At 48.4% G+C, this 14,534-nt stretch overlaps 1 protein-coding gene across 1 annotated transcript in view; it reads left to right on the plus strand.

Annotated features, from left to right (window-relative positions):
* The first annotated feature begins 318 nt into the window (after window positions 1-318).
* The window catches only part of LOC119382343 (uncharacterized), a 51,315-nt gene continuing 37,099 nt past the window's right edge, over window positions 319-14,534 (plus strand). Inside the window, exon 1 of the mRNA XM_037650042.2 lies at window positions 319-410. Coding sequence (XP_037505970.1) covers window positions 319-410 — 92 coding nt within the window. The remainder of the gene's footprint in view (window positions 411-14,534) is intronic.

The raw sequence follows: 14,534 nt of genomic DNA on the forward strand, positions 1-14,534 counted from the left end.
CCCTTACAAGACGTTGCCTTTTTCCTACGGTAGGGGAGTGTGATTAGAAGGGCGCCGTGCGGAGTGAATAGAAACTACCTCTTACCATCACGAGCTTTCTCCCGTGATTCCTCGTCGTCGAGAACTCCGGTCGCGGTCGCCGTTCGTTTCTCCGCGATTCTCCGCTCCCCTTGTTAACGCGATGGCTGCCGTGGAAAGGAAGAACCTGCTGTTCTCCGCTAAGCTGGCAATAACCAACACAGTCGAACGCGGAGAAAAGAAGTCTGGCGACGCCGCCATGCCACTCCGTACAGCATCCCTAGAAGCACGCTGAGTAGGATGTTGAAGAACAAGCCCGACATTGGGGCCAAGGCGTTCCAGAGGCCTCCGGCGCCCTACGAATACGCACAGCTGCGTATGAAGATGCTGAGGTGATTTTTACATCAATAGCGTAATTTCTCGCATATAACCCGCCCCTGCATATTACCTGCACCACCAATCGCGGAAAAATGAAAACTAAGAGAAAATATCCGCGTATTGCCGTGAAGCTTTCTTCGTTGCATTGTCGTGTCTTTTCTTTGCATATATGTGTTTCACAATTTGAGGAGGGCGCATAGCGAAAGCGGGCTGGCAAGAAATAAAGAACGAAGCAAAGAAGAAAGAATTATGGCGTCTCGGTCTCGGGCAGGCGTGGACTCACCTTCGGCTATCCTATTACCGCGATGGTACAAGTGTTCTTGGCGGCGCCGCCGCGGTTTCTCGGCTCCTGGGAAAAGATGCCGAGATGCGGTGTGATGGTCGACAGACATTTAGCAGACAGTGAACGGGGCCTTGAGAATCTCGCCAGACATTGAACCAGACAGACGCTACTGGGAAAGTGAACTGAAAGGACACGAGTTAATTCTGTGTGTGTGTGTGTGTGTGTGTGTGTGTGTGTGTGTGTGTGTGTGTGTGTGTGTGTGTGTGTGTGTGTGTGTGTGTGTGTGTGTGTGTGTGTGTGTGTGTGTGTGTGCGCGTGTGTGTGTGTTTGTGTGTGTGTGTAACTTTTATGTAATACAGTTTGTGCTCTAGTTATTGTTAAACGTTGTCGACGTGTCTTTCATTGCTTACGAACTTGCTCTACGACAGTCACAACACTCGTGAAGCCAACTTGCGCACCGAAATTTGCACCGAACATGCGGGTACTTCTTTAAAGTTTATATCGGGTTGTAAAGATATAAAAACTATTTTCTTTCTTTTTTTCGAGTTTGATATATGGTGGGTTTGACTGTACAGAGTGGTTCTGTAACAAGAACCAATGGTTTTTTTTTTTTTCAATTATGCGCCCTAATCGTAACTGAAGGAAATATCAACGACATAGTGCTCTTGACCGTGATCGTGGCGCTTTGTTTGGATATTTTTATATTGGCAATGAAATAGTTAATTATGCAAAAAATTGTTAATATTCCCTTTAGGGCCAGTGCCGTTTTGTTACGTGTAGTGGGCATTCCAATAGGACCGATCCAATTTTTCGTGGCAACGTACATTCTTCGTGGTGATTTTTTCCAGCGTTTAAAGAAAGACCGCGAAATATGAAACAAAACCACGTTCTACGGTGTTGCAGCACCCCTCAACCATGCTTCGAGCGAAAGAACCGTGCGCGCGGTGTGCCGCTTATCAGGGACGACGGCGATTCCTTGCCGTGTGCCGTCGGGGCTTATGCACCATGAAAATGCTGATGCACTGTGAAGCCGATTCCTGGAGCCGCGGTCGCTCATTTCACCGTGGTCCGCGCGCACGGTTGGGTCCCCTGAGAAGTTGTTTTCACCGCATGGCGCCCACGTGTCCTGCGGGCCGGCTCTTCATCGCGGTGCCCTGTAGAATGTCGGCGTACTCGCCACCGTGCGAGAGATCTGTTCCCGCGGTGGCACTACCTGGCGGCGAAGATACGCGGGGCCATGGGAAACGGCGGCTCTTTCTCTCTTGGACCTTGCAGCTTTTTATGGACGGTCGCGTGCGTCACAGGCCCGTGGGGCGATTCCGTGGATCGTCCCTACGGACTCCTTGCCATGTTAGTCGAACATCGTCGATTCCACATCGTGTTGCATTGTGCGTGCTACACTGGCATTCTGTTGTGTTGTTTGTGTAATACGGCTAGCGGGCTCGCTGTGTAAATATATTGGCATGTTACGATTTGTATGACTCGGCTAGCGGACTTGTGTGAAAGGTGCAAATAAATGCCCATTTGTTGGTTTATTTTACAGTGTGGACTGTGCCCTTGGTTCCTTGAACGTGAAAGAGATCCCACAACTCTCATTAGGGAGGTAGCCAGAAATTTTTATTATTGCGATAGTAATTATATAGACACTCTCGGCGGATTTTGGCCGTCGCCGTCATGCTCCGTATATGCATATCTATGCATATATACAAAAAAGGCACAAAGAAATATAAATCAGAAGAAAAAATTATGACGCACCCGACCGGGGATTCGCACCAGCGACCCCTCGCTCCGCAGCGCTCCGCGTTGACAACTCTACCACGCGCCATGCTTCCGCCGGGTTAATAACGGCGAGCTATTTACATACACCATTTACCGCTGGCGGTACGCAGATCTCGGAGTAGCTTGAGCGTGTTCTCTATCACGCAACGCTCCTACATTTCCTTTCCACTTGAAAACTGCCCTTGAGACGCGTACGAAAAAGTGGCCCCTTTCTGTACCCACTCGCGACGTGGAACGAAAAAAAAAAAAAAAAGAACGCCACCGCGTGGCAGGAAACGCAGAAGGGTCACTCCACGCGCCGCAGTTTAAAAGAAAAGGAAATATCTAAGAGGGTCGGGTTCCGCATAGTGGACACTTGCAGCGCGCTGCTCAAACTGTGACAGTTGTTAGTTCGAGCTTGTCATGTGTATACCTGTGCGTTCTCTTCGAGCGTCCTTTGTGCTTCAGTGGCGCGCTGCAAGTTTCGAGCTACTTGTCGTTCTTTGGGTGGCATTCCAATTTCTTGCTATAGCATGCATTGCTTCGCCTTCGCGGCGAAACTGTGACTTTTTTTTCGGGGGTGGGGGTTCAACCACACTTTATGTATATTCGTGCGTGCGTTTGTATGTGGGCGTGTATGTATACACACACATGCAAAATTGAAAATTTTCGAGGTGGTTTGAACCCCCCCTCCACACACCCCTGGCCATAGGCGTGCGCACAGGGGGGGGGGGGCAGGGGTGGCGGCCGCCCCCCCTAATCACCTGAGAGGGGGGCGCAAAATCTGCCCCGTACAAGTGACCCTTCTAGTCACCTAAGAAAGGGGGGGCGCAAAATCTGCCCCTTACATTGACTTAGTAGGGGGGGGGGCGCTGCGATGAACCTTCGCCCCCCCTGATGGGGAACCCTGCGCACACCTATACATAGGCGTGCGCACAGGGGGGGGGCAGGGGGGGCCGCCCCCCCTAATCACCAAAGAGGGGGGCGCGAAATCTGCCCCGTACATTGACCCTTCTAGTCACCAAAGAGGGGGGGGGGGCGCAAAATCTGCCCCATACACTGACTTAGTAGGGTGGGGGGAACCTTGCGCCCCCCTTCGCTGGGGAACCTTCGCCCCCCCTGATGGGGAACCCTGCGCACGCCTATGAGTCTCCGGGTTCCTTTAGCTGATGCTAAGGAGATCGCAGGCGAAAGCCCATGCTCTGCAATCGAGGCACTCCAAATTCACTTGAATCACTCTTGATTCACGTTAATGTTCCTTGATTCACATTTCAGACACCCGAATTACACCTAAGTACTTGATTAACTCTTGATTCACACTTAAAGGGGCCCTGCAACACTTTTCAGCATGGTCAGAAAACTCCGCCGATCGATAGTCTAGGTTCCTCAGAACGCGTGAGCCAAACATTATTGGCCTCGAGGCCCACCACTGGAAACGCCGGCGCCACCGTCGGCGTGACGTGCTTGGCAGGATCACGTGGTCTCAGCGGCCGCGTCGGCTGCTTGTGGAGCGCTGCGGCGTGCTTTGAAAACGAGTTTCAAGTCACACATGCGCTTCGGACTGTTCAAATACGGAAGTTTTCTGGCATTTTCTACTCAATTGAAACCATTGTAATAGAGTGGCTGCCTCCGAAGGCGACGAACAAGGCGCTCTACCACTCGGTGCCGCAGTGCCGGGCTTACGCAACGGAGCCCAGTGTCAGCCTGAACCGGTAACCGCGGGACAAGAAACTGCGTGAAGCATGGGTTGTAAAGCTAAGAACCGGCAAGTAGCCATCGGCTACGAGTCTTGTGTGCAGAAAGCACTTCCGCGACGAAGACTTTCGTTACTGCGTAGGGCCTGCGATATTCGGTGAGTAGCAGACAGCGCGCACTGAGACGACGGCTCACGCGCGCTTCCCGCCGGCAAATGATGCTTATCTGCCACAGGATGGAAAAGGCGCTACCTTTTACCACGTGCGATACCATCTCAGAACCCTCCCGTGCGACCTGTTGATCGTCGGCCCCGTGCTCAGCGTCCACAAAATCGGCTGCAGATGCGCAAGTCATTGTTTAGATACGTTGAATTAAAAACTCACAGGGTCCCTTATGCACTCGCCGAAGATGACTGAAAGGTGAAAGCCATCTTCTTCTTGTCAGTCGATGTATTGATTCTCCCGCGCCCCCCTCCAAAAGCGTTTTGCACGGCCTCCGTGACCGATGACGGAGGCAATGCAAAGCGACCTTGACGTTGAATACGTCATCATGTGACGTCACGTTATGTGAAGTCATAATGACGCTACATATTTTGGCGATCTGTGACGTCACATGATAACGCCATCACCGATCACGGAGACAATGCAAAGGGACCATGTCGTGTGAATACGTCATCATGTGACATCACGATATGTCACGTCATGGTGATGTCATAATGAAGTTACAAATTTAGGAGGTCTGTGACGTCATGATGACGTCATATGGTGACCTCATCACGTGACGATTATTTTTTGCGTCACTCGTCTTGACGCCGCGACGGTCAATCTTCCCGTTTGAAGAGGCATCTGGCTTTCGCCTTCATAAGCTACGCGACGTTTGCTGGTGGACGTACATAGCGAGAGAGTCAAATGCTGCGGCTGTGTGCTGCATTTATGTTGGCACTAACATCTGTTCAGTCAAGCTTGCGTTCCCCTGACGCAAACACTATGTCCCAAATTTATTTGTGTCACTCTCAAACTGACGGTGGTCCTCTCCAACCCCATGTATTTTCTTGGAGCCTCATTTATTTACGTGGGAAAGACGCCACCCTGTGTGCGTTAAACACGACACTGCTGCCGAAATTGCTGGGGTAGTCGTCAAATATTTACTATCTTGTTTTGCGGCTGCTGGTTGCTGTAATGAACATCTATTTTATTCTCCGCTATTTCAAGTTCACGTGGGTCCTAGTTTACAGCCGACGTTTCCAGAACAAGTCCGGCGAACGTTACTGTATTTTCTTTCTTTTCCTTGACGTCGCATGCTACTGCATGCTCGGTCTCGTAGACTACTTCTTCTTCCGCCAGCAATCTCGAAGTGGTGAAGCTTTGGTCTATGAATTTCTTGATGACAGAGAGCGGCAAGTTCACTGGAATGCAAATGTAACGATAATTAGGGAGCATTAAAAAAAGGCGTCGCTTTTGCTCACGTTTTGTGTGAGCACCAAACGAAACGAATGCACTGAATAAAGAAACAGATGCAGCGGCATTTGCCCGCTGAGAAGGCCGATCAATACGCAGTGCGAAACAACTTCAGCGCGGTGCCAAAACGCGCTCGTAGCAAAAGCTAAACCATCAGTACGAGCATACATGCAGGCGCTCATACATGCAGAGGCACCGTCAGTCGTCGCGAACCCGTGCGGTCGCTGCCTTGAGGCTTCTTTCTGTTATGCTCCGTTTGGTTATACAGGCAGTCTACTCTAACGAGATATTTCACATATTTTGCACTCAGCGAGTGACTACCTTTCACGCAAGAAGCCGCTTCAGGGGTCTCCAACGCGGTGACCGCGTGAAGCGGGTGCTCGGTTTTCTGCAGAGAGACAGCGACTGTAGACTGTCTTTTGCTTTCTGTTCGTCGAAAATTATACTTTTGACAGGAAAGAACATATTTCTTTTCGAAAGTACCTGCATAAATGTCCCGGAGGGCTTCCGCGAGGTGATTTTGTAGAGCGCCGACAGCAAAACCTATGGGGCGCGCGCCGGCGGCATCCTGCATAGCACGCAATCGAGGCGCATCCGATAGAGGGCGACTCCGTAACTCCTCGCCGCCAATAGCGCGCAGCACACGGCCTGGAATTTGCAATTAATTCTCAGTCAGCTAGAAATCGCTCGCTCTACTCGCGACAAATGATGCCATAAACCCGAATGACCGCGCCATAAACTCAAAGTCCATGGCCATTGGCTGATTTGAGCGTCATGAGCTGTATAGTCACCGCGGCCGCCGCGGGATGCTGCCACGTGCCCGCGCGCGCGCGATCACATTGAAAGTAAGCCACGCGTTCGAAGAAAAAAAAAAGAAAAAGCTCAAGGTTATGATGCGCGCTGACGAACGGATGTAGCTTTTTGTCCCCTTATGATCGCCCCCCCCCCCCCGCGTAGCTTTCAGCGTACTCGCTGGTACGAAAGGAGAGAGAAAGCGCTTAAAGCGTGCGACAAATTCCTGTGACTCCGCTCGTACTTGACGGATTCTAAACATTTTTTGCGGCAGTCGATTTGTGAGGCAATAAACACGTTTAATGAAGCCATTCGGTGATTACTTCGAAAAGTGTTGCAGAGCCCCTTTTAGTAATTTGATGCATTGTTATGCATGCTTAATTCACTCTTTATTCATACTTACCTCACCTGATTCACCTTAATGTACGTTGATTCACACGAATTCAGTCCCTTCATTCATTCTTGATTCGCACTCAATTCACTTTAATGTACATTGACTCACACTTAAGTCAGTTGATTAATTCTCGATTTGGATTTAATTCACTTGATTCACATTAATGTGCCTTGATTCGCACTCAAGCCACTTGATTCATGCTTAAGTCACTTGATTCTCTCTTTATTCCCATCTGTATAAGATTGATTCACTCTTGACTCACACTTAAAGGGGGCCTGAACCACTTTTTCAGGTAATCATCGAATGACCTCAGCATAGCAGTTTATTGGTTTATTCCCTCACGAATCGATTGCCGCAAAATTTTCTCAAATCGGCCAAGAACAAGAAGAGTTACATAGATTTGTCACACGCTTTGAGCGCTTTCTCTATTCTCTCGTCCCGACGAGCACGCTGGAAGCTAGACAGGGAGGAATGCATGAGAAATGACACGGCTGAAAGAAGTTACATCAGCGCGCCTCATGACCTTGGGCGCGCGTCATAATAATTGTCGGGGTTTAACGTCCCAAAACCACGATACGATTATGAGGGACGCCGTAGTGGAGGGCTTCGGAAATTTCGACCACCTGGGGTTCTTTAACGTGCACATTAATCTAAGTACATGGGACTCAAGCATTTTCGCCTCCATCGAAAATGCGGCCGCCGCGGCCAGGAGTCGATCCCGCGACCTTCGGGTCAGCAGTCGAGCACCGTAACCACTATAACCCACCGCGGCGGGTTTGGGTGCGTGTGATAAACGCGACCACTCTTATTTCTGTGCGCGATTGTGGGTCAGTATGTAATGTTTGTGGACTATGGAGTGCGGCGCCGGCACGTGGCGGCACCCCGTGGCAAGCGCATCTGCTCCTAACGCCGCTCTTTATTTATGCCGGCTATTGGCCAATGGCATGCTATCTGTTCGACGTCAAACAACAGCCGCCGGCAGCTCCGAAGAGAGTGAGCACAGACCTCTGTATGAAGAGAGGGCGCCTGAGAAAAAAATGGCAACTTCGCGCTCCGCTTCCGAACTTTTTTGCTTTGTACGACTGCAAGATTTGGCTGAGCTGTTCAGTAGTGTCCGCTCTCTGCAGGAAGCGCGAGGGGTGGTGCATGACCCCTTTAGGTAACTTGATTCATTTTTAATTCACACTTAATACACTCTTTATTCATAATTACCCCATTAATGTATGTTGATTCACAATTTAGTCACTTCATTCATTCTTCATTCGCACTTAGGTCACTTTAACGTACGTACATTGATTCACATCTAAGTCACTTGATTCAGTAATTCTCGATTCACACTTACTTCACCTGATTCGCATTAATGTGCGTTGATTCACACTTAAGCCGCTTGATTCACGCTTAAGTCACTTGGTTCATTTTCATTAACACTTAACTTGTTTTTTATTCACACTTAGTTCAATTGATTTAATTTAATGCATGTTGATTCATGCTTCAGTCGCTTCATTTATTCTTGATTCGCACTTAATTCACTTTAATGTACGTTTATTCACTCTGGTTCACTTTAACGGGCGTGGTTTCCCCTTAATTCAATTTAAAGGGGTCATGAAGCACCCCTTGGGCTTGTTGAAAAAACACATCCTGCGGAAAGCTGATACGGCTATGAACTGCTCAGCCAAATATTGCAGTCGTGCGCGCCGCGTAAAGGCTACAAGCGGAGCGCGAAGATGCTGTTTTCTCAGGCGCCCTCTTTTCAAACAGAGGCCGGTTCTCACTCTCGTCGGTGGGCGGGGCGTCTGCCGGTTGACGTCGCGTATCTGCTTCGCGGCGTCGCAAAAGACATAGCATCCTCATTGGCCGATAGCCGACATAAATCGAGAGCGGCGTTCGGATGAGATGCGCTTCTTGCCACGGGGTGCCGCCACTTGCCCGCGGCGCACTCCTCAGTCTGCTAACTTTACACGGTAGCTTCACTCGCGCATGCGAATCACAGCGGGAGAGCGATCGCGTTTCATGACGCGCGCTGACGTAACTTCTTTCCCCCGTGCCATCCCTCCCTGTGTAGCTTCCAGTGCGTTCGTCGGCACGAGAAGAGAGAGAAAGCGCTGAGAGCGTGCGCCAAACCCCCGTAACTCCGCTCATTTTTGACAAATTCGAGAAACTTTTGCGGCAATCGATTCGGGAGGCAGTAAACTCCGATACTGAGGTCATTAGATCATTACTTGGAAAAGTGGTTCATGACCCCTTTAAGTTCACTTTATTCTGTACTCCTAGTAATTTGGCATTACTACATCTGTATTTAACACCACGAGAATTTTGGTACCATTCGTTCTGCTATTGCGAAATATGCTCCGTTGCAGGATATGTAAAGTGCAGTACACTCATGTAAATTTGTTTACGATGGCACCGCCATCACACGAATGTGTTCCGCGCGTTTCCCCTCGCCAAGCACAACGTGCGCACAAGCCGGGAAGCAGCTGTCCCACAGCGGCGGGAAGCCTCACAGAAGAGCATTGGCGTGCGCGGGGGTGGGGGGAAGGGGGGGGGGGCGGGGCGCCCCCCAGCCACCTAGGGGGGGGGGGGCAAATTCTGCCCCACACATTGACTTAATGGGAGGGGGGGGGGCGCTTCGAGGAACCTTCGTCCGCCCTGAAGGGGAACCTTGCGCATGCCTAGCCCACCACTGAGAAAAGTTACGGGGGCGGAGCCCCCCACTTTCGACAGTGGTGACTGTCGCCTGCACTCTGGGAAACGAACAACTGTGGCGAAGTTTTCCTTCAACGCAGCAATATAACGTCATTATATAAAGAAATTTGTCCTGCGCTTCTGCTGTGAAAATTGTCTTCCGCGTCTCACAACCACGTACGCACTGTAGACTGCGGTGCAGGCCGCCTGTGCGACGCTTTGGCGCCTTGCGCTCTAGCATTCCAAAGGAGGCTACCGCACTATAAAGTGAGAACACTCTGTCATGATTTTATTCTGCTTTGCCTGGCCTGAAATTTACATCATCGACGACACAAATACGGGCGGGGACCAGTAAACGCTTTATGGATCGATGAAACGCTTTTCCTGTTTCAGGATATTCATTTTCTTTCATCGAATTCATCGAAAACGAATAGCATTACCTCTGCTATATGCAAGCTGCTGGGTGTCGATGAGAATGCAGAAGTGTTAAGTGTTTTATTCGGGCCGAACTGGGAGAGCTAAAAAAGGTTTCCGCGTTAGTCTCCAGTCAACTGCATGCTTTGCCTTGCTTATCGTATGGTAGCTTTCAGCGATCGCGGCGGCTTACAAAAAAAGCATGGCTGATCCCTCCGTCATAGGAATCGGTATAACACGAAAGTGAAACATGTCTTCACAGAAGTAGTGCTTATTGTGTAGCGTTATATGAGAGCATGTACAATGTCTATTGATGTTTGGCGGTTATAGCACCGTTTGACGTGGACGCACCCACGTTGACGCCTTTGTTGGCACATCTCCACAAAAATGCGACGAACAAGGCAGTGGACTTCAACGCATTGGGAAGCCCATGCAGCTTTCAAACTTGCCCCGCAACTTGTTCTACCGGACTAGGAAGATCGTCACGGTCCACGGTTTTCTGGACTAAGGAGCCTGAATTGACAGACGGGCTAGTTGGTCTTTATTCATCTTCAATTGACTTGTTCAGCGCAAAATACAACTCGGATGGCAAAGAAGCACACACGACCAGCGCTGTTTATTTCTCTCTCTCCCACTCTCTCCCAATTTCTCTCAGAAAAGCTGCGTTCGCAGAACTGTATACGCGCAGGAACAACTCAACATCATTATACTACAACGGAAAATATTTATTATTATATGAATTCATCTCGCCCGCTGCTATAATTAGCCTCTGCCTGTGTGAGCGGCGGGCAGCCTTCCTGAATTGCATTCAGAATGAGACACTTCCCGGCTATTCCAAAAAGGTTTAGCTATATAGTTCACCATAATAATACGATGCTTAATGTACATACGTCATTTTAACGCCGCGAGATTTCACAGATTTGTCACGTCCCGTAATAAACAGGCAATATTATGGCAGTTCGAAAAATTTTCGACGAATGGCCAAGAACCAATGGTCAAAAATATGCTGCATTGAATATAGTGTGTTCTCTTATTTTTTACGCAGTCGTGCATAAGTGGTCAATACGCGACTGATCATTTTCACGTCATTTGTTACATCGCCTTCCGAGCAGGTGTTGTGAGCATGAGCCAGAAAATTTCGACCAATCATAAGCAGCTAACGACCAATGCGGAAGGAAACAAAGCGGGCTAGGTTAACGTTACAATCGCCCGCATTTTTTTCAAAGAAGATTCACGCTTACACTGTTAGCATAGGCGCATTTACTTGGAGGGGCCGGAAGGCCCTCCAAGCAACGTCGCAAACGCAAATACGGTGAGTATAAAGAATGTAATTCGCCTCTAATACCCCGAATTACTACATTTTAAGGGAAACTTGTGGTTGACAAGCTAACAACAATGGTATAATAATAATAATAATAATAATAATAATAATAATAATAATAATAATAATAATAATAATAATAATAATAATAATAATAATAATAATAATACCTTATTTTGACCAAGAGCAAACAAGGCAACATATAATATACGCAAACCAGAATATGTGCAAGAAAGTGCAGTATTAATTAATGAAAAGAAAAGGTGCACTCATTGCTACCTACTTTATAAACCCAATTATCAGTGAGCAGCTTTTAGACATTAACGAAATGTCATTGAATCATACAAATCTAATACTGGGATGGCCGCCATGGACATGAGTGTATTCATGCATAAAGTTGTGCGGTTAATGTATAGAAAGTGTTGCTTGTAATACTATTGCACGCATAACAAGCATAGCATATGTATGGTTGTCCCAGTGTATGCTAAGTAAAAGTGACTGTGCTTCTTCTATAATGCCATTAAACATAGCTAAGCAAATTCTCATTGTATATAAAAAAATCACATCAAAATGACTGCGAATGAAGGGGTTCTCTCTGTCTCCGTATATGTATATACTGTAACGGAGCACTCCGCACACACAAGAAATACACACAATCTGACGGTCACTGCCGCCAGCCTCGCCGTTCCACACACTTCGTCTTCGATCCTGAGCCCGTGTCCCACTATTGTTCGCCTCACCCCATATCGTCAGCTGGCATGTTCCGCCACCAGAAGCGTTCGGAGACTTGAGCGCAGGTTTTGGCGCAACCAAGGTGACCAGCAGCAGAGGCGTAATTTTGGGCAAAAATGTGATCGTATTACACGCACGGAAATGTATTATTTCCAAGAGACGTTGGCCGGGAATAAAAACAAAAAACGTATTATGCAGAATCGTATCAACGAGATTCCACTGTGCATATATATGCTATAGATTAAGCGTTAAGAGAGGAGTTTGCGATGATCACAGTGCAGTGAAGCTAACTGTCTCGAGAACTGAGCAAATGCTTGTGAATGCTATACAAACACATATATTATTCCAAATGTATTTCCGGCATTTATTTAACGTGTCAATCAAATCAAGCATTAAATGAAATTATTTTGGGAACGATTTTTTGAAAAATAACTCGGGATGTTAAGGCTTAAAGATACGTGAGCTAAAACTAAGTAACAATAGTTGACTCATTGGATTTAGAACCTCAGGCACGACAATACTATATTTTATTTTCACTACCACTTGCCTAATAAAGTAGGCAAAAAACATGCGCCTTTGCAATTACAGCAGACTTGTGATGCACAACTAAAAGAAAGAAAATTAGAGCGGCAAACGAAACAGACCAAGGCGAACCATTACTCATTCACGAGCAGGTATAGCTTCACACTCAGGTGCCTCGTGAAACAGTATGCTGTGCCAAGACGCTCTGTTGAACAGGGTGGTGACCCGTGGTTTCAGGAGGCGTTGCCCTTGGTGTTCAGTGTCTCAGTGAATTGCATTCAGCAGTACGACGATACCTGTTTTCTTCTATTTTGCTGTCACCCCGTCAACCAAACATTCGATTAAATCATTATTCGGAAAATTGCAGAGTATAATTTCCCCGCACAAAGCACTATATACTGCCAAAAAATTCAACTCCAGCGCTTGTCAAATGGGTGCCGCAGTGCCACCGTCTGACTGCCGGGGGGGGGGGGGGGGGCACATAAAACCCTGATCCGAAGTGTCAATCTTCAACATCTAAGCGCTACGTCGTCAACTGGACATTGACTTTTGAAGTGCGGGTGTGCTTTTCATGATGCACCTACCAGTGCTGCAGGATTGGTGGAATCCTGGTCAGCGCATGGAGGGGAGAAAGAGGGGGTGCACCCAAACCACGTTATTTAATCCGGCGCACCGATGAGTGCAGGTGCATGTTCACTGAGATCGAACGGTGTAAATACTTCTACATAAAGTATTTTCTTCCATTAATTTGTCCTGCCGACTGCCCCGGGCACAATGCCTACTCGTGTCCACACTGACCACGCTATACCGAAGTCGCAAGAGCACCCATGCACACCCGTGCACAGGATGAAGCTTCGATCGAACCGATGCAACGAAGTTGACTCGGGAAGAAATTTGGGGCAAAAGAAAACTCCTGAAATTGTGGTTCATTCGTATTAAACCACTGGCTTGCAACAACAACCGCGGCCCCCAACGAGAAGTTTACAAAGACGTATCTGACACTAGTCGATCTCCGTTCATTTGTTGCTAGTGTATACTGAGAATGACACCTGCATAGGTGGCGAAACTAGACTCCCGGGTAAAACTGCTCTGCACTCCCATCCAACGCAAGAAGACTCGCCAGCACACTGCGGGACTGCGACTCCTTGGCTCTCGGGACTTACGTACCACCGTCACCTGGTCATTCGTATGCCAGCTTTTATTTATTTTTGAACTTTTGTTATAGTTAGCCACTGTTAAGAATATGCTTTTGAACTGTTAGCGAATTGCGATTCGAGCGCTTAGACACACACACACACATCACACACACACACACACACACACACACACACACACACACCACAACACACACACACACACACACACACACACACACACACACACACACACACACACACACACACACACACACACACACACACACGCACGCACGCACGCACGCGCACGCACGCACGCACGCACGCACGCACGCACACACACACACACACACATATAAAGAGAGCTGCAACGTCCTTATTTGCGCATACTGTTCGAAGAGTCACACTGCATATGTCTTTTTGATCGCATCGCATGCAGTGCGACGAAAGGGGTAGGGAACGTTGTTAATCATTGCTAAATGATGGAAACGTCTCTGTTCAACCGTTTGTGTAGTAAAAAGCTACAAGGAAATCCATACTGATTTCTCAGAAAGAAAAGCCTCTTGGTCGAACAAAAGTTTGTCCGGGCCATGGGCGTCGGCAGGATTTTATTTTGGGAGATGCAAACCCGTGTTGCATGGCGGTGGGAAAAGGAGGGGGGAACAGAAAGTGCTCCTTTCGCACCCCCTCCCTCTCTCTCATTTTTCCACTCCCCTTTCCCTTCCCCCAGCGTAGCGTAGCCAAACCGACTGAAGTCCGGTTAACCTCCCCGCCTTCTCCCTTTGTATTATTCCTCCTCTCCCTGCCGACGCCCATGGTTTGGGCCCTGGGTTCGAACCCGGAACCAACACCTTTTTCGGGGCGGTCGCTTCAAATCGACAAATTTCTGCCAGACCGCGGCCTTCGTCCGCTTCACTTGAGCACCGATAAATAAATAAATATATATATATAT

This window comes from Rhipicephalus sanguineus, chromosome 1, assembly GCF_013339695.2.
Source record: "Rhipicephalus sanguineus isolate Rsan-2018 chromosome 1, BIME_Rsan_1.4, whole genome shotgun sequence".
Taxonomy (NCBI): Eukaryota; Metazoa; Arthropoda; class Arachnida; order Ixodida; family Ixodidae; genus Rhipicephalus; species Rhipicephalus sanguineus.